This window comes from Melospiza melodia, chromosome Z (genome assembly GCF_035770615.1).
Source record: "Melospiza melodia melodia isolate bMelMel2 chromosome Z, bMelMel2.pri, whole genome shotgun sequence".
Classification (NCBI taxonomy): domain Eukaryota; kingdom Metazoa; phylum Chordata; class Aves; order Passeriformes; family Passerellidae; genus Melospiza; species Melospiza melodia.
The window spans coordinates 16,890,544-16,918,521 of NC_086226.1; the positions used below are offsets into that span (position 1 = coordinate 16,890,544).

At 37.6% G+C, this 27,978-nt stretch overlaps 1 protein-coding gene across 6 annotated transcripts in view; it reads left to right on the forward strand.

The window, feature by feature from the left end:
- The window catches only part of PCSK5 (proprotein convertase subtilisin/kexin type 5), a 226,999-nt gene that overhangs the window by 70,537 nt on the left and 128,484 nt on the right, over positions 1-27,978 (forward strand). For all 6 annotated transcript variants that reach the window (XM_063181529.1, XM_063181528.1, XM_063181530.1 and 3 more), the window contains exons 4-7: positions 192-335; positions 2,589-2,665; positions 20,179-20,267; positions 25,828-26,000. In XM_063181529.1, the coding sequence (XP_063037599.1) occupies positions 192-335; positions 2,589-2,665; positions 20,179-20,267; positions 25,828-26,000 (483 nt within the window). The remainder of the gene's footprint in view (positions 1-191; positions 336-2,588; positions 2,666-20,178; positions 20,268-25,827; positions 26,001-27,978) is intronic.

Sequence of the window (27,978 nt, forward strand, 5' to 3'; positions counted from 1 at the left end):
GTACAATTTGCATTTTTTAAAATTGTTTTCTCTCTAAATAAAGGTGTTGATGTTGTATAGTTCCTATTCAAATCAATATGTTCATGTATGATTTTAAATAGTAATGTTAATGTCAGTAGGACAGTATCTCAATCCCTCACTGCTCAGTAACGTCCGATATACAACATCTTTGTCTCCTCTTCTTTCCCCAGCACTGCAGTGACAACACCCACCATTGCCAATCAGATATGAATATAGTAGGTGCTTGGAAGAGAGGTTACACTGGAAAGAATGTTGTGGTCACCATCCTGGATGACGGCATTGAAAGAAACCACCCAGACTTGATGCAGAATTATGTGAGTGTCCACAGGAGCCCAGATTTCCTGCTTTGTTATTACTCAAAAATAATTTGCTGCTTCTAGAAAGATGGAGAAAAAGAGGAGGGAAGGGGGAAGAATCATGCAAGTGTTTCCTCAAATGTTAATACCAATGGGTAGAAGGAAAACAGGTTTTGATAATATGCATTGTTTTAGTTAAGACTGTGTTTCATCTGAATGTATTTAATATCTCGATGCTTCTTGTAGCTGTGTCCTGAATTTCTGAAGAACTGGAACCAATTACTGGATTTTTTTTTTTCTCTTCTGCAATTTTTTTTACTTAACATCTTCACACTCTCAGAACTTAGAAATGGAATACACTGCTTTTCAGCTAACACATACAGCTGAATTCCATATTTGGCCAGTACATTTAGTCAGTGAGACAGAAGCTTTTGTCAAAGACAGAAATTTTACAGTAATCCTTCCATGCATTAATTTTTAAAGCTGTTTATCATATTGCTAGAAACAATATGAAAGGAAAATATGTGACCTTTCATGATTCACTGAGTTAAGAACAGGTATAGAATATTCTGTTCTAGAATATTCTTTCTAATAACTCTCTTCTAACTCTACTGAGCCCCCTCACAATTTGTGATAGAGCTGCATCCATTGTTTTCCATGTTCTGTGTCCCATTTTGCCTAACAAGATTTCTGTTTGCTTGTGGTTCACCATATTTAGGTGACTGATTTAATCTGTCTTGGAAGCTGATAACATAAGGAGAATCTTCTTCTCTAGTGGGTTAGTTCCTGTTTTGGTGTCAGAGTTTGAAGCTGTTCAGAGCATCAGGTCCACATTTTGCTGGAGTGATTTTCCTATCTTTTGGAAGTAGGCATTAGTTGAAGGCATGTAACCGTGAGGACCTTATTATTTGCCTGAAATAAAGTGTGCAAGGTGTACTTCTACACAGAGTAATAAAAGAAGCAAATATATTTGGATTGAGCTGGAGTGGTGAAGATGACCAGTTCAAGGCATGCACATACCTTAATTCCCATTACAAATGTAGATCTTATTAAAGAGCCCTAAACAAAGGCTTCTTGCCAGCAACTTTACTTCTTGATAGAGCATTAAGAGATTGTGACAAAAACATCTTTAACGACCCATTAAAAACCACAATGGTGTCCACGTTTAAAGCCACTTATTTTAAATTAGCCATATTTACATATGTATCCTTCCCTATGGTACATGTGGAACTCAGCTTGGAGGATGTGAAAACAACTGGGGGGCAATTGCCTAATTTGTCAATGTATGCTTAGTCCTATCACATGACACATCTTTCATTTTAATATCTTATATTATTTAAATAAAGCAGATAAAATTTTACCTCCTCAGTGAATGACTCGGATTATATCATGTCACCTCATTCCAGTACTGCCCTACCACTGAATTGAAAGCAACAATTTCTATCCTTACTGCTCCTCTCTCCCTTTCCTGATGCCAGCTAGGAATTCCCCAAATTCACAAGCAATACACCTTGCTTGTTTGATCACAAATGTGTTCTGTATCTCAGATTATAGCTGATGGGGCTGCAAATAGGAATATTTGAGGTGGATGTGTAACTGGTTTTGAATAAACAAGAGTTTAAAAATTGCTGCTTGCCATGTCAGCACACCACATGTCACTGCATCAATTAATGAGAGCCACACAAACCAGCAGCCTATGAACTCTTTTTAGCTCTAAGACCCCTGATAAATATGGAACAAAAGGACAGATATCTTGCAGATATTTGAAACAGGTATACTCTCAAGGAAATGGGGAAGCAGTTTGTGTTGCTTTCCAAGATGTAATTTTATAACAATATTCTTAAGAAAATTATATTATTCTTATTTCTTGAAACAATGTCTGAAATTTCAGTCATAGTCATGAAGATAATTTTTTGAATCTTAAAACATTCAGCAAAATCTCAGTTTTGAGAATGAACTTTCTTAACTTCCTAAAGATTTTTAGAAGAGAAGTAGTCTTCTGGTTAAATGAAACACCATTTTCTATTTCTTCCCTCGTGCTGGACCTATACTTTTTCAGAGCATTTTTTATCCTTACGTGTTTTCCAAAATTAAAATAAGATATATAATTTCCATATATAATGCTTTCCTAAAAGACAATCACCATAAAACGACAGGAGTATTAAGTTAACTTATTTACTCTTTTGTAGGAACCTGCTAATGAATGTATAGGTCACAGGAGTAGATGGCTAATTAATTAGCAACTGGTTTTCTTTCTTCTGTTGGATACAGGATTCGCAAGCCAGTTTTGATGTAAATGGAAATGATTTTGACCCTATGCCTCGATATGATGCCAGCAACGAGAACAAGTAAGGCACTATGACACCCTTCACATTTCCAATCTGAGCCACCAGATAGAAAGTACCAATTACTCTATGAAACTCTACAAAACTTTATTCCTCATAAAACAGAATGATCTGCATTAAAATCTTTGTGAAATACATGTTTTTGTCTTTTCCATGCACACATATGACTCTTTGAAATCATTTGAAACTACCTGAAAACACATAAAAATTGTTCTGAGAGTTCTGGGCATGTGAAATGAACCATTTTCAATCCCTTTGGGAGGCAGAATGTATGGGATTACTTGCTTTTCTTAAATACAATGTCATTGAATTATTAGGGTGTTATTATATGTTACAATTGTTCTAGTTTCTGAGTCTCTTGAACTTCGTAGAATTTTTTTATTGAGGTAGGCAAATTAGTGGAGATTGTTGGGTTTTTTTCCCGTGCAACAATGTGATGGAGATAAAGTGATGGAGATTTTTCATTTGGAGTTAGATAAAAACACACAAGTGGGAATTCTGGCAGGTTATATCTGTGTCAGATGACTAGTTTGAGATATCTCAATGAATGACATATTTCCGCTACAGAGTTCTGCTTTCTGATATTTCTCATTCCATCTTGCTCTTTAGATGTGCCACAGTTAAGGCTTGGAGAAAATCAGGGAGGACACTTCGCATCAGGAAGTGGGCCACCTTTCTGTTCAGTGGATATTTGAGGGCAGTTATTTGTTGATAACATTTTATTAGCTAGGTACTTGGCAGAAAGAAACACCTTTCTGTGGAATTGCATCTTTTGAAGGAAGCAGAATACTCTTGTTGTCAATATGTTGACTATACATTTTGTTTTCTTGAGGTTTGGGTGCTTGTTTTTGTTTTTTTTTTAATTGTGAAAAGCATTTAATGCTTTCACAGAAAAGAAACTACAAATGTTGAAACCTTGTCCTTTACACAACTAAAATGCTTTGAGGGTTGTGTTGTTTCTTTCCTACAAACAAATTTTGTCCAGAAGAATGCAGCAGGTGAAAGCTGGGAGTCAATTACAAAACTTAACGTTGATTAAACTGCAGAAACAAGTTGGAGCAACATTGGATCACACTTAGATGGGAGAATCCTCTCCTTGTCAAAACCTTCTTCATAAAGGCAGGAAAAGCTGTTACATCATAATAGGACAGGCAGAAGAACAGGGCCTTGTTACTTGCCCTCTGCAAATACTCTTCAGCTGAGCTGCTGTGTTTGCATCACAGCGCATCCCTCTCTTCTGCTGTCCAGCACACACCTATACCTACACACACCTCAGGGATGCATCCTGGCTCATCTGTGAGAAGATGTTCCTCTTCTTGGACTTGGGGCGTAACTTGGAGACTTTGAAATTTCAGTGGACTTCAAGGACTTCTGGGTGCAGCAAGAAGCCACATACTTTTACCTGTGAAATTGAATCTTTTTTCTTTGGCTGAGAAGAACTGAAGTTACTTTCTTAAAAAGCATGTCCAGAAAAGGGAGTCTGCTTTCTGTTTTACTAGTAGTTAAAGTTTTATACAGAATATAAATTTGGACTGCTTCTTTTATGTCCTAGAGCCTAGAGGGTTTTGGTTTTCATACCTGCCTCCCCCTTAAGTACTTTCACTGCCCAGCTTCCAAGATTCTGCACTGAAATCTGGGTGATAGGAGGGCAGAAGCTGTGCTGTACTGAGCTTTGTCAGTGTTATCAGGATGTGCAGTGTCAGTGTAGAGTCAGCTTTTGGACACCAAGGATACATGAAGCATGTTTTCAGTGCAAGATTATTTGGCAGCCTAACCTCTTCTAAGGACTTGGATGCTCAATGTTTCCAGTTGGCAGACGCACAAAGTGTGATAATCAGCACATAACCACCTTCAGTGTTTGCTGCTCTTGCCCTTTTTCCCTAGTTGTCCCTAGACTAAACAAAGAGTTAAACCACTGCATGATTACTGAAATGCATTACTAATAGCCTGTCTATATTTTTTGTATCTAAAGTACCTTCAGAATTTGGAGCAGGAATTCAGATTGTCCAGCATACATGGCCATTTGGCTCTAGATACTCAAGTTGTGTCAGAAGTCGAGCTAAACACAGGCAGGGTACATTCTGAAAGCCGTGCATTACAAAGAATTCATAATGTGTAGATCAGTTTGGTTGATTCCTGCTTCCTGCAGTAGCAGCTGGACAGACAAAATTGCTTTATAGGGATTTTTGTTTTTCAATGAAGGTGGGATGTACAAATGCGCTGTAATTTTCATGATGATGTAGTTTATTCTGCCTCATTTCATAATCCAACTTTAAGGGATGGAATGATAAAGAGCAAAAGGAATTGCTATAAAAATAAACAGGTGTCTGGGCGGTTCTGCATGCAGCTGTGAAACATCAGAGTATTGGATCTGTGTGCTAGCTTTTCACTTTTAATTAGAGTGAAGACTTTCTGTTGCTGAGACTTATTGGTGAGTGAAAAGGGGCAAGAAAAAATTGATTTTTTTAATCTAATTGTAGATTACTTTAATGTGAGTACCAGAGTGGCACTTTCTAAAATTACATTTTGGAAGTTCTATGTTCAATCTTCTATTAGCTAAGGAGAACAGGAAGGTAGGAAGAAACATTAGACTAGTATTTCAAGGCCTGTAGTCAAAATGGGTGGGATAATAGTTTCTTTAACTACGATGGTATGTAGGCATACTGCCAAAAGTTTCCTTTGGTTTCTACAAATTGCCAGCAAATCACAAAGCTTCTAAATGGTACAGACTTACACTAGAGTTTCCTTTTGCTCAGAGGCAGTCAGCTGTGGATGAAGTAATTTGTGCTATGCAAGGCATCTTGTTTTGGTTTACTGCTTTATTCTTTTTTCTGTTACTCCATTGCTATTTGTTAACATCTATGTTTATAAAACTAGGCATTATCGGTCTCAGGTCCATAACAGAATGCAAATGGGATCACTGAAATGGTACTGTGCTTATTGTATAGCCTCAGGAAAAAACCAGAAATGTTCCTAGTATTTTTTGATTTTGACCAAACAAAAATTACTTCTTCTGTTTCATAAGAAATTTCTTAGGGATCGTATTTCAAAGCTTAGGTTTTACTATGGTGATGGGTACTTTTATAAAACAGAGGGACTTCTAAAAAAACTCCTTTAAATAATACCAGTTGACTTTAATGCAGTTCTTATTAAACTTACATAAGAAAAAGTAAAAGTGAGCTGTTATTTCTGTTTTGGAGATACTGAGTCACTCTTTGGATGCCTCTTCAACATTTTTCAATGATGCATCCCACTACATAAATAATTTATTTCAATAACCTCCTAAATTGCTTTTTAATGAGTGTAAGATTTTTGAGAGACAACAATTCTTGTCATTCAAAAGTTATTAGAAACAGAATCTCTTATGTCTAAACTTTGCAATATGGGGAGAACTTCATAGCAATTCTCACAAACAAAAAGTTAGTGAGTTGGTGAGTTTCAGTCCTGTTTGATCCAACACACTGGCAATGTCTTGCCATGGCATCCATTATGATTCATTATTACTTCCATTTGCCAGTCACATTAACATAGATGCCAAATAAAACACCAAAATCTTAATTTTCTTCACAGAATGACAGACTGCTGGTTTATACTCTCTGCTTAGGGTGAAGGCCTGTAGTACCTCCAGAGTCATTTAATCATATTGGGTACAAGGTACTTGACAGGCAGATCATCTTCTGTTTCTGCCTGGATAGTCAATAGAAGAAAATTGAAAAGCTTTTTGTCTGCTGTGACACTCTTCAGTGCAAATACCTGAAGAACTGAGCACAGCAAACACAGAGAGCCTCAAGTCTCTCACTGGTGACGCGAAAGATCATTTCAAAAGGTTCCACAGCAGCAGTGTGACAGAAAGGAATGCTAAGAACTGGGTGTATCTTTCCATATAGTTTGAGTGCTGGTATGCACCTGTTGCTATTGATTTTAAATTTGCTGTATTGTGTCCTGCAGACAAAGCAGAAGGGAAGATAAACTATAAAGAGAAGCACTGCTCTATCTTGTACTTTCAGTTGGAGTAAGGTATTAGCTCTTAGGTAAAGGCTTTGTTGTCAGAGGGAATCTCATTTGTTTTTGGTATTCTTCTGTACCCTGACTTTTCAACATGACATTCTCCTGCCTCTGGAGGCTGAAAAACCAAAAGCATAAAGTGGTGTTGTCAACTGGCTAAGTGCAGTCTTTAATGCCAGAAAAGCATCTCTGATAGCACAGAAATACTCCTTAAGGGGGAGGTAATTTAGGCTAGAGAATTCACTTAATGTGTATATGTATTTCAGATCAACAGAATTAAATACTTACACTGAGTCTGGTATTGTTGATTCCAGGTACCAATGACTAAATGTCAGGTGTCTAGTGTATCTCAGTGTCACTGCAAATTTCATGGACTTCAGTTAGGATTCTTAGGAAACTGCAGATTTTGGATTGTTTTCTCTAACTGGTGACGTGTTCATTTGTGAAAACCAGGGTCTGAACCAAGCAGTTAGAGGTCATTGGTATAGAAGCTGCAGTCAATGACTGCAATCCTATTTATTGTGTTTTATTGTGTTTTGGTTGTATTCTGATTCTAAACTCATTGCTGTTATGGCCACATCCTATTGTGCTGCAATTTTAGCAGATGTTAATAATGAAGTTCAGTCTGTTTCAGCTTACAGACTGAGATGGCACTTTTTGTAAGGAACATTGTTGGCGATTTATCAGCTAATCTCCAAGTTACAATCGATTGACCTGACATGGTTTAGAAATGGTATTCCACAGTTTACCATTCTCAATAAATACTGAAGACCTTGTGTCACTCCTTTCACTTCTTCCTGCTGCCTTGCAGTGGGGCTAGAGAGGAGAATTGGAGACACAGGAGGTGAAGATCATTGGCTGAGATAAAAACAGTTTACTGGGAACAGCAAGGAAATAAGAAGGCCAATAAGAGAGTGTGCAAGATAGGTGAACAATCCGCATGTGATTGCTCACTGCAGACCCCAGCACCAGACATCGAAGTCCTACAAACCAGCAGTCCCACAAACAACACCCCTTTGAACAACACTCCTCTCCCCTTCATGGCTCAAGGTGGTATCAAATAGCTGGTGGCCTCATCCCTCCTGGCTGCTGCAAAAATTAACCCTCTCCTGGCCAGAACCAAGTCATGACCCAACTAAGTGCCATGGGGCATGATGGTGCGTGGAGAATATCTTACTGCATGACATACCAGATGTTGCCAGTAGTTGTTTCTTGCTTGCCATAGTTAAATGTTCCAGGGTAAAATTGTAAAGATAAGGAAGATAAAATTTGCAGCTTGCAGAATTGTACTGTGATGAAGTATAATAATTTTACAGGTTCATTTGGAGCAATTTTTTCTTCACTTTCTGTTTTAACCGTTACTTAGAGTCTTTGGGTGCTGTTATACAACATGCTTATCCTTCAGATTGCTATACTTCAGGGGCAATCATCATACATGCTTCATTTCTTCTCTCTCAGGGTTGAACTGAAAACATGTGGATAGAATCTTTAAGCAGAAAACTTTATTTTCTTGAAAGGAAATTGTTGTAAAAACATGGAGCACAAATTGTTACTATGTATTGCATTTGATAATGTTTTTCTTTTAATGCAAAACAGGTGTTTAACCTATAGGATGAGATGAGGTGTGCAATAAAACAGAACAGACAACAAACTAACAGTTGATGTCTTGAAGTTCTCATGCTTTGCTATTTCAGAAGAAAATGTTTGTCCATTTGAAATTTTCTGAAAGACTTGCTGGAAGCTGAGGACAATTAGCCAGGCTAGAGGAGGGGCAGTCTCTCTTAAGTCAATTCACCTACCCATGGTAGGCACCCCTCATCACTGGTGTTTGATCAGTCCTTGATGACAGCATTTCATATTCACAAAGCACAAAAAATTCATTGGACTACAAGCCTTGGTTAAGTAGCCTTTTGATCCAGGTTCCAGCTTCAGTAGTAGAAAATCCTATCATGAAGGTTTTGTCAGACTGCCAAAAATTGTCCTTTTGTTAAACTCTTCTAATCTGCTCACTATGTTATCACACTGTGTTACATAGTCCTGTCTGACAACTATAAGTGTTATATTTTATAATTTTTGAGAGCCATAGAAAGAAAATTTTTGAGTAGTCATTGAAAGTGAGAGGAGTGAAACAGAGGAATAAAGAAAACACAGATTCCACTGGAATTTCAGTTGAAATATGAAAAAGTAGTCTTTTTTCTATACCCTGGTATCAGTCACTGAGCAGTATTGTTTACTACTTAACTGGTGTTTGAGGAACAGTGCTCTTCCTTTGTATGATGTATAAGACTCTCATGGTCTCAAAACATTTAACCACAACACTTAAGGAAAACCTTCTTTCTGTTTCTAATTACTGAAGTACCAGACAATGAGCTCACAAATAAAATTAAGTTCTGAAGCATTATGCAATTGCTTCTAGTGCTTTTATGTAAATTACTGATCACAATGAGTCAGATATTCCCTTACAATTCAAAGTTAACAATAGGAGGGATACAAACTTTTCCGAATTCTTTTCTATCAAGAGTTAGATATGAAAGGTTTTTTTCAGATGTTCTTTTTCCCAGAGTAGTTTTTTTTTTTTTTTTTTTTTATGTATGTGTCTGTATTTTGAGGTTTTGAACTTAGCAGGGGGGAATTTGCAGCTACAGTAGGCTGGTCTTGATGTGGTAAAATGACAAACCGCTTTCAAGTTGCATGCATACATACATATACAGCTGAATAGAATTTTAGAGCACAAATATATTTTTTCTGTGCTTTCCACTTTTCAGACAATATAGGTATGGGAGAAAGTTAAAGAGTGGATCCATGGTCATGGATTTTGCCAGATGATTTCACAGTTAGTCAGCACAGTCAAAGGTAGTGCAAAATGTGGTTCATTGAAATTTTTCAGCTGGCAGTAGTGTAACATTGATTGCCCTTCTAATGTTTGTGGCATCAAGGCTGACCTCTAATTATAGGTTTGACAGAGCAATTCTGAATCCAGTATCAAAAGCTTTTAAATGGAAGCATTTTATAAATATATTATTAATGGCTGAACTTTGGCAAAGTTAGGATAGAAATTAATGTCTTAATGGCATTACTAGGGTTTTTTTATAAGAAATTTTCAGATGCTGCTTTTCTTTACAAATTAAAATATGTGCATTTATAAGGTTATTGCCACTGGCAGTTTTGTTTTTATAGCCTTGATTTATATTTCTGTGAGTCTGTAATTTTTCTTAAAGATATGGTCAGATTATTACCTCAGACGTTTTATCCAGGTCAGATTACTCTCTCAAAGACGAATTGTCTTTTTCTTTTTCCTGAAGGAAAATAATCAAGATAGAGAAATTCAGAAATAGAAGTAAAGGAATGCATATCACAGATGTAGATTGCAGTGATGAGTACAACCTGGTTTAAAAATTACTTGTACTGCTATATAGACTCAAAGCAACCATCAAATATCTGGTGTTAGAAAACTGAGAAGGAGACTATGGCTTGCTTACTTAGCCAAAATGCGTGATGGTGAGGCTGTTGGCTAGGTTTGTCAAGGAATGGCTAGGTTTGTCAAGGAATGGCAAAGACAGTGTAGTGAGAAGGTATGTTTTACTTCTCCTCGCAGCCCAAACTTCTGTCCCTGCACTTCTCTTCTTAAACTCCATGAACAGCAGATGAACAGCTGCTAACTTGTTCTGCACTGAAGTGAGTGTGTGAGAATTAGACTTCCAATGCTGAAACCCTTTTTCCAAGTAAAAGGAAACTTTACTGCTGCGGAATCAATTACATAAGTTTCATTAAAAAGCAATTACCAACACAGATGAGAGTAGGACTTGCATTTATTTCAGCAATTTCCTCATTCATCTTTGAAATGCATCTTTAAGGAGAAATGGAAGGTCCGTTTAATGCAGAACAGCATCAATTGAAATTTAGGATTAAGCACAGTACATATCTTGCACAGCGCAGTTGAAATTACACTCAGAATTTAAGATGGGTAGGAAGTATGTCTCTGAGTTGGAATATGTTGCAGATCCAGAGGTACATAATCTTAATTTCTTTAAAATTTTTTCACAGCAGTCATCCACTATGAAAAATGGAGTATGCAGACTAGAAGAAGATCCATCCATGACCTGTGTGCACATCACTGTATTGCTCCTCCTTTTTGTGTTGTGACTTTGGTGTCCTTGCATCTGTCAGTAACTTCTTTGCATGAAAGAAAGTTTTCCCTAAGATGGTTCCCCTAAATTCTTGGGATCTCCAGAGGCTTCCAGGACTTCTTTTCCTGCAAAGGACATCTAAGCATGAAACTCCAGATTTGCATTCTTGTATTCATAAGATATTTTTCATTTCTGCTTAGGTTTGATTTCAGTAGAACTGATGAAAAACATTTTTGAAAAACGTTTTTTTCTGTGTCGTTGGGACTTCCGTTACACAGAAGTGTGGAGATTTTAGGTTGTCTGCCTGGACTGCAACAGAGCCTTTAATACTGTCTCCCATGTTATTCTCCTGTAAAAGCTGACAGGTCACAGCTTGGGCAGGTGCCCTCTTCCCTGGGTTGAAAACCTGACTGGCTGTCCAGGCCCAGAATATGGTGGTGAAGGATGCTGATCCAGTTGACATCTAGTCACTAGTGGTGCTCACAGAGCTCTGTGTTAGGCTCAGTCCTGTTCAATATCTTCATATCATATCCTGTTCAATATCTTTATTGATGATTTGGGAGAGGTAATGGAGTGTAAAGTGGTAATTTGTGGGTGGTGCCAGGTTGGGTGCATGTTGATCTGCTGAAGGGCAGGCAGGCTCTGCAGAGGAATCCGGACAAGATGGATTGATAATGTGAGGCCAGCTGTGACGTTCAACCAGGCCAAGTGCCAAGTCCTGCCCTTTGGTTACAGCACCCCATGCACCACCACAGGCTGGGGACAGAGTGGCTGGAAAGTGGCCCAGGCAAAAGGTGCTGGTTGACAGCCACCTAAACCTGAGCCAGAGTGTGGCCAGGTGGCCAAGAAAGCCAAGGGCATCCTGGCCTGTGTCAAGAATAGTGGTCAGCAGAACCAGGGAAGTGATTGCCCCCCTGTGCTTGACCCTGGTGATGCTGCTTCTGGAGTTCTATTGCCAATCTGGGCCCCTCACGTGAAGAAAGACAATGAGGTGCTGGAATGCGTCCAGAAAAGGGCAGCAGAGCTGATGGAGAGGCTAGAGGCTAAGTCCCGTGAGGAGCTGCTGAGGGTAGGGGTATTTAGCCTGGAGAAAAGGAGGCTCAGGGGAGGCCTTGTTGCTCTCCACTATTGCCTGAAAGGAGGTCATAGTAAGGTGGGGGTTGGCTTCCTCTCTGAGGCAACCAGCAACAGGATGAGAGGACATAGTCCCAAACTGCCCCAGGGGAGCTTCATGGAGGACATCAGAAATAATTTCTTCACGGATGGGGTTGTTAAACATTGGAAGGAATGCCTAGAGTGGTGGTGGAGTCAGTTTCCCCAGAGGCATTAAAGAAAAAGCTGGATGTGGCACAGAATGCCATGATCTAGTTTACATAGTGGTGATCAGTCAAAGGTTGACTTCACTTGTCCTGAAAGTCTTTTCCAACTTAAATTATTCTGTGAAAGAACATAGACATTGGTTTACATCATGGTTCTATGTTTTGTACTTGTGACCAGAGCAGTGTTGATAATGCATATTTTAGCTGCTGCTGAGCTGTGCTTACAGAGCACCAAGGCGCTCTCAGTAACTCACACTGCCATCTCATTCAAAGAGCCTGATCAGGGACAAGAGGCTCAAAAGAGGCACAGCTGGGACAACAGGTTCCAGCTGGTCAGAGATAACCTGTGGCTTTTAATAGTGTGCTCCGAACTAAAGCTGGGGAGGTTATTGCCAAAGTAAGTGTTGATGGGAGAGTGGCTGGGCATTAAGTCTGCTTGTGGTACATGCTGAGTAATTGCCTATGGCTCACTTAATTATGTTTTACTTCTTTTCTTTGCCTTTATTTATTGAACTGCTTTTATCTAAAATGATAAGTTTTTCTCTCATCTGTTCCTTCAGTTCTCCCACCAATCCCAATAGAAAGGAGGAGACAAGTGACTGGGTGGGAGCCAGCTGTCTGCCAGGGTCAATATCTCAGCCTTTTAAAAATGTACTAGCTCTGAGGAGTTTAGTAACTAATAGCTCTGGAAAGCTTCTTTATGGCAACAGATATCTCAAGCATTATTCCTGCAAGTTCAGTTTCAGTGATAAGTTGACCAAGGAATCTTTGGTAGTATAAGCTACATTTTACATACATACATACATACATACATACATAGTAGACACATTCTGGTATAAGGGTCCTACAGTCCAGGGAAATATTCAAACATGGAGCTGGTGCAGAGTTGCTGATCCCACAGTTGCTGTGCTGGTCCATTTGTCTTTGTAAGCATCATATAAGCATCATGTAATTGTCAGGGCAATGGAGGTGGAAGAAAAAAAAAAGAAAAGTAGAAAACCAACTTTACTCCTTTGATTCCTTTAACTAACATAATTTCAGGTATTACATGTAACAACAGCAGATACACTTGTCAGAGGAAATTGTGGTGTCTACAGATATATAAGACACTTCAAATACATAGGAAACTATCTATCTCCAAACCAGGTGAAGGACCCCTGAAACCTAAGAAATCAACTTGGCAGCTATAAGAACAAATAGATGAAAATCTTAAACCCAGTAAATCACATCACTTTGTTTCTTCATGCTCAATTAGGTTGCAGTATCAAGTCTTCTAATTCACAAAGCAAACATCTACCATAGGCAAGAATAATGTGGAAGAAAACATTCTTGCTTCTCATTGAAATTTTCCTGCCTCTCACTGGCTTAAATGTTGTTAGCTAGTTTGTGCAGGGTTGCTAAGAAACTGCAGTCCAAAGTTTTACTCCTGGCTTTGTTTACAGAAGTTATATGGTGATTTGCTTACAGAACAAAGAAAATTGTGTAGAACTTAAATATTTGTTCTGAAAGTTTTTATTAAGATGTGGCTATTCTAACAGAGATGTTTCCTTTAGTCTCAGATTTTCAGTTCAAGCTTTTGGTACCTCTTCATTAGAATGAGAATGGAAGTCTCTTCTTACATCCAAAAAGTATTACTTTTTAAATACTTTAAATGTTATAGTAAAAGTGATGAAGTTAATCAAGTGCAAAATCAAATTTGTGTGGTTTAGTTAATCACTTTTTCAAAAAACAGATGACAAACTGCTTTACCTGTATCTATCTCAACCAAAGCTTTCTTGCTGCACAGATATCATAGTGCAGCCAGTATATAGTAACCTTTCCCAAGTATAAGAGTGTTCACTGTAGGTGGTACCTTTGGAATTTTCAGCAGCAACTTTCTAACAAGCTTTATTCATTGTGTCCAAGAGTTTGTTTTCTAAGAATATCTTGGGTAAATATGGGTGGACTTTCCTTGGAATACGAATATATGGCATAGCCAAAATAATAATTCTGTCATGTTCCAGTTCATACTCTAAAGGTTTCAAAGACTATTGAAAATTTTAATAGATCATTGACTTTGGATAGTCATATTCAGAAACACTGATAACAGTTCATTAGTGGAAGAGGATATAAACCAGAAGATTAAATTAATAGGAACCATTCATAAAGCATACTAAGAGTTTCTGATTTGTGTAAATGAACATTGGGAGTGACACTAACTTGGTTTGCAATCTGAGGCCTTGTTCCCAAATTAGGATTAATTTTAGACTCAAAAGACAAAACCTGAAACTATGTTCATTATCCATATCTTTTTGTGAAGAATTACTGTGAGACATCATTTTTCAAATCTCATCCTGAATATACATATATCAAATATATTCATTTTTCATATTTCATTTTCATTTTTCGTATTTCATTTTTGAGATGAACAAGGGTAAATTAAAATGAAGTTAAATATTGCTAAAATAGTATAAGAAGCTGTCTGCAAAGATTTTTTTTCTCATTTAATACACTTACTTTCTTTACTTACATGAGAGTTTTTGTCAAGTCTTTCAAGAAAACTCTTAGAGGGGCAGGTGTATACCCATCTTTCTGCCTTCTTCTCCCCAAAGAAGCAAGGTATTTGTCTTTTGTGGAAATACTGTGGATTTCAGCTAGAGAGACCTGAAGTCCTGAATGATCCAATATAGGTTACTTTACTGCTGTCATCTTCTGGCACTTCCCTGATGTGAGAGAGGGCTGGTATTCCAAAGAAGGAGGAGATGTACTGAGAAAGTGGTTTATTCTGTTTGTTATTTTTAGCAGTTGCCTTGGGAAGTTTCAAGGATACCTTTATTGGGCAAGAGTATAGTATCACCCTGCTGTTATTCAAAGTTAAGCAAGTCATGTTATTAGGATACTGCAAGATCTTCAGTTCTAGGACTGTGTTCTAGTCACCGAGGCTGTTGTAAACTCAGAGGATTGGGAACAGAGAATTTAAACTTTGTGTTGAAGCAGTAATCCCAAGTATAAGGAATTAGCTAAATTAACTATTTTTAAAAAGTACTTCCATTTTTTTCTTTGTATAAAAACACATTCCTGATTTTGTCCTTTTTCCCTCATTAAGATGCATAATGTAGTTGTTCCCCTTACCATTTTGGTAGCCAAGATTTGAACTTAGGCTTTTTTTGGTCTTTTTTTTTGGTATGTCATGAGCAAAGTGATAAAGCTATCTAATCTCTGAGATATCAGGGCCACATCCAGTCTTTTCTTAAACACTTCCAGGGTTAGTGACTCCACCACCTCCCAGGGCAGCCAATTCCAATGCCCATCACTCCTTCTGTGAAGAAATTCTTCCTAATGTCCAGCCTAAACCCTTCCTGGTGCATCTCAAGACTGTGTCTTCTTGCTGTTGCCTGGGAGAAGAAACCAACCTGATCTGCTACATCCTCCTTTCAGGGAGCTGTAGAGAGTGATAATGTCTCCCCTGAGCCTCCTTTTCTTCTCTATTCTTTCAGCTGTACAAAAAAAGACTGTCAGAATTGCTTGTAACATCCTTGTTCTAGGATTTTCCACCCTTTCTACAGCCTCTCAACTAACCTGGTTGAGAGGTTATAAAAAGAACTGGCATTTGGTTATAAAAAGAACTTTTTACTTATGTGGCGGGGAATCTTGAAGTCTAAGAAGCTTCATATGCTTCTATTTCAAAAGCAGACAAAGTAGTGCTTTTCATTATGTATATCTAGGTAGTCATATACTCTTCCAAGGTAATACTAGCCTTGATGTTACTGTTGAATAAGTTTAATTCCAGAACACAGGAGCTGATCTGTGCAAGTTTTACTTGCGATTTGCTTTCGTGACTTAAGAGCAAGAGTTGGATTGCCCACCTTGAGAAGGTTACTGTACAGTTAGTATGAAAGTCAGTATGAGAAAAAAAGCTCAGCTGAAAGTTTTGCTGTCTTGGTGAATGAACTGTTGTATTTCTTCCCACCAGTGGTTTTTTTCCTTCCTGAAAAGAGGCTGGATAAAAATTTTGTCTTGGATTAAAGTATATTATGACATCAGTAATTTTTTTTAAATTTTTCATACATTAGACTCTATACTTGACTAAATATAAATTATTTACTGATTTTGTTTGATATTTTTATTCTACATCTTATTTCATTGGCTGCCTCAGACCATCTATTCATTGTTTGTTTTGAAAAGAAAGAAAAAAGGCATATTTGTTTTATATGTTCAGTTAATTTTCCCACTCACAAAAATAACACTGTAAAAGGCTAATGAAAGTGTAGAGGCATATTCCTTTCCTAGGCTTGCATCAGAACTTCACAGTTGTGACAAATTAACTGCTAATAGTGAACAAATGCTGAGAGAGTGGCAAGTCAGCATTGCTGCTACCCATGCTGTTAAGTTTAAAATTTGCGTGTCTGACGTGTGAAGTGTTCCATGTGTTTGTTTTAATGCTGTCATCTTTGATTTTGTGAGAAATAGATGAGATATTTTCAAGTTGTTCTAAAAGCAACTTCCCATAATCATGCAAAAAGTCATTAGCCCTGGGGACGTTGACTGGAGATCTTCCAGTCCTGTGCTGTAACCACATTACAACACCGTGATGCTGAGAAACAGTTTTCTGCCTGTGATGACACCCAGGTCTTTGGCATTTTTCTTGATATCTCACATTGAAGATTTGTGTAACTTGTTTTTCATATTTACTCTGTCATCTTTCTCCCCTGTTAATGTCCAAATATCTCTCCTTTGGGAAGTAGTTTTATTATTGCTGTTTTTCAGCTGTAGTAGATTATGTTCTGAAGGCAAAATATTGATATTTTGCCTGTCTGTGCTTTTAATGTGTGACAGTTCCTTTTTATGTCCTTACTCAGATGTACCTAGAAAATAATCTCAACCTCATGTCAATTTGGAAAGTGTTTTCCACCCTCCAGATTATTAGAGAACATTTATAGATGAACAGCTCTAAAATAATATTTTTTCAGTACTATGTAAGACATAAGTCTGGGATGCAATAAAGTGCATTTCTAATGATTGCTGTTAAAACATGTTTTTTCTCCAGCCCCAATATGTTATTACATTGTAACCCTTCAGATACCACACTTCCTGTTGAGGATTATATTGCAGTTTAGGAGACAACTTTAAAAACATTTGAATGTTTAAGTGACGAAGAGTTTTGCGAAAAATAAATTCCAGCTCAGGAATTTTCCTACAAATACCAATAGATACCCAAATTTCTATTTTCTCTCTTTCAAGAGGACTGAAGTTGTCATAACATTTAAAATTCCTTTATTCCTATAATTTTCAATCTCCACCAACCACATAACTTAGTTCATGTTACAGGTTACATCCCTGGGATTCTGCTCTAATTTATAATAATGACTAAGTTGGATTTTTATTTCTTACTACTAATGTGCTGTCTTTATGCGTAGGAAGTTTCCCTCTCTGAGAAAAAGGACATCCCAAGAGGGCATGTTAAAGCACATACAACTGTACTCAAGAAATATAGAAATACCTACAGACATCAGCTTAGTGCATATAATTCATTAATAAATCATTCCCTGCCTGGTGAAAGGCATATGGCTAAACTGCAGCTTCCCAGACAGAGACTGCATTGCCCAGAAATCCCTCATAGGTACCAAGTTTGGGAAGATGTCACGGCAGGAAGGTCTTTCAGTAGAGAAAGTGAGCAGAACTGGTGTTGCGCACATTACTCGGCCATGGGGTAACCATCATTTTAGATGATACAGTGGAAATGTAATCTTTTTGACTGGGTCTGTTGGATGTAGCTACCAAAGTAGCGGGTATCCGTATATTCCATCTGGAGCCAAGGGGAAATTCCAGCTATTTGTTCCGTTCTTCTCCATGCGTGGCTTTTACCCATTCACTTTCTCTACCAAAAGACATTCCTCCATCCTTCCCAAACTTTGTACCTATGAGGGATTTGTTGGCAATGCAGTCTCTGTCTGGGAAGTTACAGTTCAACCACATGCCTTTTACCAGGCAGGTAATGATTTCTTAATGAATTATATGCACTAAGCTGATGTCTGTAGGTATTTCTACATTTCTAAAGTGTAATTGCATGTGCTTTGATGTTTGAGTGATAATACCTCAAAACTTGCATGTGACACCTAACAAAACCATAATAAAAAGAAGGGATATAACATCTTGTAAAACTTCTTAAGACAGGTCTTTTCATTTCATTATTAAGACATTGTTAAAAGGCATTACTTCAAACACAGAGCTAGAAGACTATTTGGAAATACTTTAAAATAAAGAGGGATCTTTTCAAAACTTGTTTGCCTATGTGATTTTTGAATTATTTACTTCAGGCTTTTCAAATTAATTCTATAAATGGGTACGACATTTATTTGCCGATTAAAGGAAGCAGTTTTTTTTTTCAAATTAAGCCGAATTAGGCTTTAAAATTAGTCTTCATATGAAAAATAAACTTCAAATTTAGTCTTGAAAAAATCTCTGGTAAAGTTTGGCAACCAAATAATGAATTGTGACAGATCAATAGAAAATTAGTTGAGATAATATTATTATGAAATCTTGAGCCAGCTTTAGAATTAATCAGTTTCCAACTTTTCAGTTTGATTTCGTGAATAAATTACACTTTTCTCATAGGTTATGTATATATTGCCTGTCAAATAAACTGAATTATGGTCTTTGACATTTTAGCAGTTTAGCATTGATCATTTATATTGCTTATTTTTTTGTTTAGTCTCTTTTTTCCTAGTCCTAGATTTACATTAATCCGTTCCAAACTAGTCATCTTAGTGTCTCCCATCTAAATGTCTTAAAAGAGTAAGAGCAAAAAATTAATAATAAAGAAATAAGGAATAACTCTATGCAAACTAGCTGTACCAAAGGAAAGCAGCAGTGATTCTTGTCTGTAATATGAGCATCAACTTTAATTAAAAAGCACATGTGTTCTCCAAATGTGTGTGCTAGCAAGTCTGTCAACCGCCACCAGGAGAAGAGTGTCTGTGTACATGGCTGATCTCAGCCTCCTCTGAAGTGCTTGCTGTGTAGTTTTTTATTTCTCCTTTTGACTTAAACTTCTTTCTTTTTGGCTACTCAAGCCTTACATTATCTTTCTGTCTACGTCCTATCAAGTTCCCATCTCTTTTGCTGTGTGGGCTGGAACTCTTATATCTCCTCTTAATAACACCTCTCTGAAGTTCCCTGCCTGCTCCATCTTGCTTGTGTCACATTTCTGCAATGGAGCTGCTAACTGCTCAAGGATGAGGGCATGACTTATTAGTAGAAAACACCCTGTGAAATCCATGTTAAAGGCAAAACCTGCAAATCATAAGGACAGCTTTCCTGCCGTGGGTACAATATGGATGGCCACCGTCACCTTGTAGAGTGCATGGAGCAGGGCTAGGCAAAACATCCCACTGTGGCTTTGCACAGTGGGGAAGGGGCTGAGCAGCCACTGAGCATTTCTTGTTTTCCTTCAGCAGCTTCTTGACATTGAACACTTGCAGCTTAGCTCTGCTTCCAGGCACAGAGCATACCACTGATGTGACGGGTACTTATGACATTTTTACTGCTCCCAGAGAGGAGGGAGGCTTGCAGGGTTGGCCCAAGGCAGGACAAAGATGTGCCTGAACTTTGAGCATACCTGGCATACAGTCTTAGACTCACCTCTAAACACCACTGTGTGCATTGGTGCAACCTCATCTTCCTCATGCCATATTGTGCATTGTAGAGGTTGGATGAACATACACATACCAGCAATAGGAGTGGTTGTTAGAGAATTCTGGACAAACATTTTGTTTAAATGTAAGATTTTGTTCAAAATTGAGAGCCAATATCTAAGACTCCTTACTGTTGCTGTGAATTATGTATCATTGCTGTATGTCTTTATTACAAACTGTGTTTCCAGTAGGCATGAAGAGTTTAAAGTGTTGCTGATAATATTAAAACATGTTCAGAGGAATATTGTAACATGGGTATACATTACTGTGAGGGGTTAAATAGCGCGATACATAATGAGTAGTTGTTCATTTAGCACCTGAGGATAAGCAAAATCAAAGCCTTTAATCCCAATGGTTTGTGCTTACTTGGAAAAATGTTTGTCTGACTGCAGGCATGGAACCCGTTGTGCTGGAGAAGTGGCAGCCACGGCAAACAACTCACACTGCACAGTAGGAATCGCCTTTAATGCCAAGATTGGAGGTATGTGAAACAATCTCCCACAGGAAAAAAAGTGTAACCCAAAAGCCATTTGTGCTAAATGGTACATTCAGACATTTCTCAATAAGAGAAGGAGATTTGTATGAACAAGCCTCACTGTGTTAGCTGTAAAGCTCAGTTTAGAGTGGTCGTTCAATATCAGTACTGAAGGACTTTGTCTGTGGTGGCCCTTCTGCAGTGCTCTCTGGAACACTGCCTCTCAGTACACATCAAAAAATAGAAGGTCAAACTTTTGATGAAAACATGATCCCAGAATTAGGACACTGGGGTTTTCTCACAGGTTCAGAGCTCTTAAGCCATGAACTTTGACAAACCATAAGTAAAGGTACGCATCAGTTACATTGCCTTACATATTGATCCCAAATGAAACACTCTCAAAACATAATGCTTTTTTTTTTTGTCTGTGGTTGGTGAGAATTTTCTTTTGATCCCTATGGGTGGTAAGATTATTGCCTGAAAATCAATGTATTATCACATATTTTTGTTCATTCAGCCAAGAAGTTTCAAGTATTTTCTGTGAATTCTTTGTCATTGGCTGTTGAATTAATGTCTTTAGTATAGTTTTATGACAATGATTATCAAGATGTCATCTGCATGTCTCCTGGCATGTAGCTTACCTGTTACAGATTGTAATACTTCTAGTGAAGTTTATTCTGAACTTTTTATTAAGTCATGGGATTGGTATATTGGCTTTCAGCTGAAAGTCTCATAGCTCAAACTCAGTAATTGTTGCCTTTTGAAGTAGAGCCTAAAATAGAGCCCATCTGTAAAAATAGAAACATGTTTACCTATTTGTACACCAGAGGCAAATATACAAGTGGGCAGAATTGAGACCATCTTTTCGTTATTAAATATACTGCATCTATTCTCTGCTGGATCAGTACAAGTTTGATCCAAATCTCATGTAAGCACAGATACATTTCAAATTACCCAAAGCATACAACTTCATCCTCACGTCAGCTTTCTGTTTTCCTGCTGGGTAAATAAAATTAGGGTAGATAATCCCAGATCCAGGATAGGGTTACAATGATGCAGAAAAAAAAATTCCCTTGAGGTGAAGAGCCTTCCTGCACAAAACTATCCTGTCAGAGTAGTTTAGAAAATCAGAACTGCTCAAGTAAGGAAGTTTGTGACAGATGAACAGGTTGTCTCATGTGAACATGGCATTTAACTGTGAACCAGCAGTTATGATATCAGGTCTGTTGAGTTGTCAAACCAAAGTCAGAAGAGAGTTGGTGTACTGATGGAAATAAGAGATGCCTTCCGGAGAAGTTTCATTTTTGGGTAGAATAGTCACACAACCTGCAACAACTTTGACATGGCTTTGAAAAATTCTCCAGAAGTAACAATGACTTCTTCATAGTTTATTAATTATTAAGCATTTTATTTAAGCATTATTAATTATTAAACGTGCAATAATAATAAATATCCTCCAGGCATATTAGCTGACTCACAGTCTTTTCTAAATATAGTGTAAAAACTGATTCAGATGGACACAGTATACAGGTAACAGAAACAGTAAAGCCTAGATACTTGTGCCTTTTTATTATTTATTCATAAAAGAAAGCTGGAAATTAGTAACAGTATATAAAACCTCACTTGAGGTGCCACCTTTTAAAAGGATCAGCATTTGGAAATAAGACTTCAGGAAGCTCAACAAATAATCTGCAGAAAATCAGAGTTAAGAGGAAGTTCCAGGGAAGATAGGTTAAGCTTCCTCTTCCACTAAGTGAATATGTTTGAGATCTTTGCTGCTGCTGACCTCTACTTGGCATGCCTCATTCCCTTCCTTCAGAGCTGCCATAACTACTCGTGTGAATATACTGTGGTTGTGTCAGCTCACTTGTTTCCCAGGGATTTAAAGGCCCTCCTGGGGTATTTTTGGAGAAGAAGCTAGAGTTGAGGTAAAGCAATTACATTCTTATATAGAGGAGCACCTGCTGACAATGATGTTGGATTTGCTCCACCAACATAAGTATCTTTTGCTTCAAACCAGAAAGCATTTCTGAACACATAAGGGATACTTATGTATCAAGCAGAAGGGAAAAAAAATCTGTCCCATCAATATGCCATAAAATACTGGCAGTTGAACAAATCCAGTTAATGATGTTTCTGATGCTGAGTTGTTAACAAGATATCCATTAATAATGCTAATTTTCTTCTAAATAGCGTACTTTTGTACTCCTTGTCTCATTTCCAAATATTTAAGAACATCTGATGACCAAGTTTCTAGGAAAGTCTGAGCCTTCTTTTAAAAAAGTGTAAATAGAGTTGTAACTTATAGAAAAGAAAATTTTAGTAAAATTGCAATCTGAGTCTTTAGTTTTTTTTACAGGTTATGACAAGTTTCTTATAAAAAATTATACAGGTTTCTGTGCAGCAGAGCTACAGATCCCTCTCACTAAAAGACAAACCAGTTCACCAAAGGGATGGATCTTTTTTTTAGATTTAAACTCTGAAATAATCACGCAAAACAAATTACCACATAGAGAGCTTGTGAGATTTTTTTATAGGAAGGCTTGGTTAGTTTGCTGTTATTATTGCAAACTGATTGTGGAAGTTGTAAAACATCTGTGGGGATTTGGGTGCTTAGTTACTTGGCTGGGCTCAAGTCCTGATGGGAAAACAGTTACACTGAATTATGGCACAACAGATGTATATTGTCTTCAGTTGACAAGGATTAGTTCAGCTGTTTCTTTAAGTTTAAGTCAGTTGAATAAAAACAAGCATTTTAAAAGAAAACTTCTTTCAGCTCAGTTTTGAATGTTTCCTATGATTCATTGAAAATTTGTTCTGAGTAAAAAGCCAATTACATTTTGCAATTACTGCAAATGTTAGAAAAAGTTTATAGGGCTCTGAAGTCTTGGAACAATCTGCAAACACAGTCTGCTAATTGCCTTTTGGATAGCTTTTGTTGTGCTATCACCACATGCCAAATGCAGTTTGGCGGATGTGTGATCAGCAGACTTAACCACGGCAGACTTTGGGGGGCGGGAATAGAAAGGCAGGGAGGAAGGAAGGAGCATTATTTTCAGTGCAAATATCCAGTGAGATGTCTGTTGTTCAGTGTAGTCTTGCACAGAATTACAGAGTCATTTCTGTTGGATAAGACCATGGTTGTCAAGTCCAAATTTGACTGATCACCACCACTTCGATAAACTAGATCACAGCACTAAGTGCCGTGTCCTGTTGTTTCTTGAACACTTCCAGGGATGGTGACTCCACCACTTCCCTGAGCAATCGGCTCCACTGCTTAAACAACCCCATCCGTGAAGAAATTATTTCTGATGTCCTCCATGAAGCTCCCCTGGGGCAGTTTGGGACTATGTCCTCTCATCCTGTTGCTGGTTGTCTCAGAGAGGAAGCCAACCCCCACCTTACTATGACCTCCTTTCAGGCAATAGTGGAGAGCAACAAGGCCTCCCCTGAGCCTCCTTTTCTCCAGGCTAAATACCCCTACCCTCAGCAGCTCCTCACGGGACTTAGCCTCTAGCCCCTCCATCAGCTCTGCTGCCCTTTTCTGGACGCATTCCAGCACCTCATTGTCTTTCTTCACGTGAGGGGCCCAGATTGGCAATAGAACTCCAGAAGCAGCATCACCAGGGTCAAGCACAGGGGGGCAATCACTTCCCTGGTTCTGCTGACCACTATTCTTGACACAGGCCAGGATGCCCTTGGCTTTCTTGGCCACCTGGCCACACTCTGGCTCAGGTTTAGGTGGCTGTCAACCAGCACCTTTTGCCTGGGCCACTTTCCAGCCACTCTGTCCCCAGCCTGTGGTGGTGCATGGGGTGCTGTAACCAAAGGGCAGGACTTGGCACTTGGCCTGGTTGGACCTCACAGTTGGTCTTGGCCAACAGCTTTGCAGCATGTGTGTCCATTGCTGGCTAGAGAGAACAGCACCTAAGTCACAACCTTGTCTGTGTTGCTTGAAAAGTAGACCACTTCACCATTACAAAAAAAAAAAAAAAAATTAAAAATCATGTGATTTACTTTAGGTGACAGTGGCAGCATTTGAGATTTGAGTTATTTTTCATTGGTTTAATATAATATTTAGACTGGCTAACAAAGTCATAAAGGAAAGTTTTATTTTCCTTCTTTCAAAACCAGCATACCTTTATTATCTTTATTCAGAATGACAGAGATACTTTAATATACTTTAAAGGAATTGAGCACACAACTTTCACCCGTCATTAATTTTCTGTGGTGAGAAGAAAATACAATCCTAGAATCCCAGAGTTGGTTTAATGATTCTCTTTCATAAAGCAAAGTTCATAGTGAGATCACAGTTTGTACAAGTTTATTATCTCACAAAACATAGGCAACTTTTGTGTGAACTGAGAAATACAATCACTTTCATTTTTAAGTCAAATACAATAAGGGGGAAAAAAGTATTAATATTTTTTCAACAAAGCAGTCCTTATGCCTCTTGTCAGTTAAAAGTTAAAGTCTTGGTAACCACACAAACTTCTTTAATCTGAGCTCATAAGCAAAATGCAATGTGTCTGTAATTAACAACATGTAAATTTGGCTTAAAAATAGGAGTAGCCTTTTAAATCAGAAAGAACATCTAACTTGTAAATTGTGAGAGTGATCATCCCTCTATCATACAATTTTATTAAATTTTTATTTAATATTTAGTGTCCCTTTGATCACATGTCTCACTAGCTGTGTGTAGGTCTTTTTTCTTGTTTAAGTTAAAACTGGCATTGGTAGTTTTCTCAGATTTAACCACAAAGTCTTACAGATAGGAAAAAACCCACCTTCTTTATTTTCTCAGTTTTCAGATTTTAGCATGCTATATTCAGCCTAGTAAACTTAAAACAGTGTGAAGTGTTGGCACATTGACTTGTCCAAACCCACATGAATAGATTCTTTTAACATAAAAATTCCAGATTATACCTCAAAAAAGCTTCTTCTGAAGAGAAGGATGTTCACCATATTGTAATTTCAGGTTGAACAACATTACATATTTGTTCAAAACCTCTTGTAATTGCCATGCTACAGTGTGTGGTAATCATTCTGTACACGAGAGGGTTCTCCCCAGTTTTTTGATTGCAGCCTCATACAATGAGGAAATGATGCCAAGGTTACTTGTCTGTAGGGATCCTTTTATTACATCTGTTAACATGATTGAAACTGTGAATGACTCAAGAAAGGTAATGCAGTTTCACTGTTGTATAAAATTGTTATCTTTAAGTGACATAAAAGCATTTCAAAATTCAGGTATTTTTAAAAATTTTATTTAGCGTAAAACTTTGTTGTTGAAGTTTGAAGACTGTATAGTGGATAAATTACTTATAATTTTTAAAACTTGAAGAAGGGTGAAAATATTCATATCTTCTCATATTTTTCCATCTAGAGACATTGGGAAAACAGATACCCAAACAGATTTTGTTGTTGTTGGTTTTTTCTTTAACAGTAGGAATTCTTGTAGTTATTCAGTTCAGTGTTGTACACAACAATTTTCTCTGTGGGGGGAATAAAACAAAGAAACATTTTGAGTTTGTCTGTACAGTTCATTGTATTTTTCATTCTGAAGGTGTACGGATGCTGGATGGAGATGTGACAGATATGGTGGAAGCAAAGTCCCTAAGCCTTAATCCCCAGCACATCCACATCTACAGTGCCAGCTGGGGGCCCGATGACGACGGTAAGACCGTGGATGGACCCGCTTCTCTAGCACGTCAGGCCTTTGAGAACGGCATCAGAATGGTAGGTTGGCTTCACACGTGCCTGGATCTGCTCTCATGTGCACCTCTAAGGGTACCTGTGCCCACTGCATGCAAGTGCTCAGCATGGGGAGAGGCAAACGACTTGGAAGGAAAGAAGAAAACTTCCTTTGCATAAAACTGGAAACATATTTTTCTTTTGCAGTGACCTGATGATCACTGTCATCTGAAGTATGAGCTCTGTTCATTTTCATCTGGAATACATAATCCTCAGTGTCTTTTAAAACTGCTCTGAGGGAGTGATGTAATTAGAAATAAATTGACTGAGAAATGCTACTTTGCACATCAGGGCTAACTCATCAAATCTGAGGTGCAAAGAAATTTTAAAGCAAAACCTTTGACTGTGTTTTCTTCTTTCTTCATTTCTATTTTGCTTTGTTTTGCATGATTTCTTAATGTAAGTTTGATGATTTTAATAGGGAGCTGGGGGGCAGAAAAAGGTCTATACCCATGGTTCTTTTACCATTTATGTCTGGTCTCAGAGAATTTACAGTACTGTAATGAGGGGAACACTAGTGGAACTGCAAGAATGCAGGGGATCTTGCTCCAGGAAGTTTTTTGTTAAGCATATATATGTGTTTGTTTAAACGTCGTATTTCATGTAGGGAACACAACTGTGAAAAGTTCAGCCTGAATTTCTGTACCAGAAGGACTCAGCCGTTTTCTCATTGAAATCTCAAGTTCTCAAACTAGGGATAAATATGTGGAATAACTTTCCAAGAGCGTAGATCTTGCCTACAAGCATTATTGTTCCACTGTTATTATGAGCAGTAATTTGAGAAGATACCCTACAGAACCCAGATGAATTTCATTTTACCAGCACATTGTTCTGTATGTGAAATAAGCACCAGTCTATAGTGAAAACATAGCATTTAATTTTCAAAGGTAGGCTTTTTCTGATAACAATGCAGAAAAAGGTTGGTATATTTTTTTGAGCAATAATAGAAGTCATATTTGATACAAGTCAAATTATTATGTTTTACAATGTAACTTTCATGTCATTTTATCAAACTTTATTCTGCCTGAAGCTGCCCATGAGGTCTTGAATAGATCTAAATATTTCCATGTATTTGGATATTTTATCTGTCTCTGACTACGAAAGCTTCATTTCTACTCAAGAAATAGAAGTACTTCTAAAAACTTACATTAAAATGTACTGCTACAAAATACAAAACATTTAAAGTTAACCTCTAATTTTCATTCTTTAAAATATAATATAGACTGAAAGATTGTAAATACATGTTTTAGGAATTACCACCTTCCCTGTTAAGCTGTTTTCAGACCAAGAATTACTTCAAGATGAACTCTTTTTTTTAAATAAGTAATGTCTTTCTAAATTCAGATAAAGGTACTTTCTCTGTATTTCCTTATACTGTCATAATCTGTGTCATTTTAAAAGATGAGGCAAATGGAAGAAGAAAAGATGAATTTTCTTGGACCGAATATGCCAGAAATGGGCTGATTATTCAAGGTCGTGTTTACATACTCAGTCAAACATAAATTTCCCTAAGGAGTCATAATAATTGTGCAGTAATAATAGGCAGACAAAAATGCTTATTGTGTTGTATACAGATCTTTACTCTCCTTTTTCAGAAATATTGAACTGAACAGCAACAGTATAACATCTGTGGTGTAAGTTGAAGTAACATTGTGTCTTGGTTTTGGACAATTAAAGTGGGCGGACACTCCAGTTACCTTTCCTTTTAGTTTTGACACTCCCCATTCACCAATAAGGAGAGATGAATGCAAGAAGGTATAACTGTGAAATAATAACAGTTTAAAACAGTCATTAAAAAATGAAATAGGAACAGGAAAAACTGACTGTGATAATCAGTAGTTATAATGTTGCTGAATTTCATGGATTCCTCATGGACTCCCCAGAAACAAAGAAAAGCAAAAACAGCAGAGAAACTCTCCCCTGAGATGGCACTCTCCATGTATGACCATGTGTGTGGAGAGAT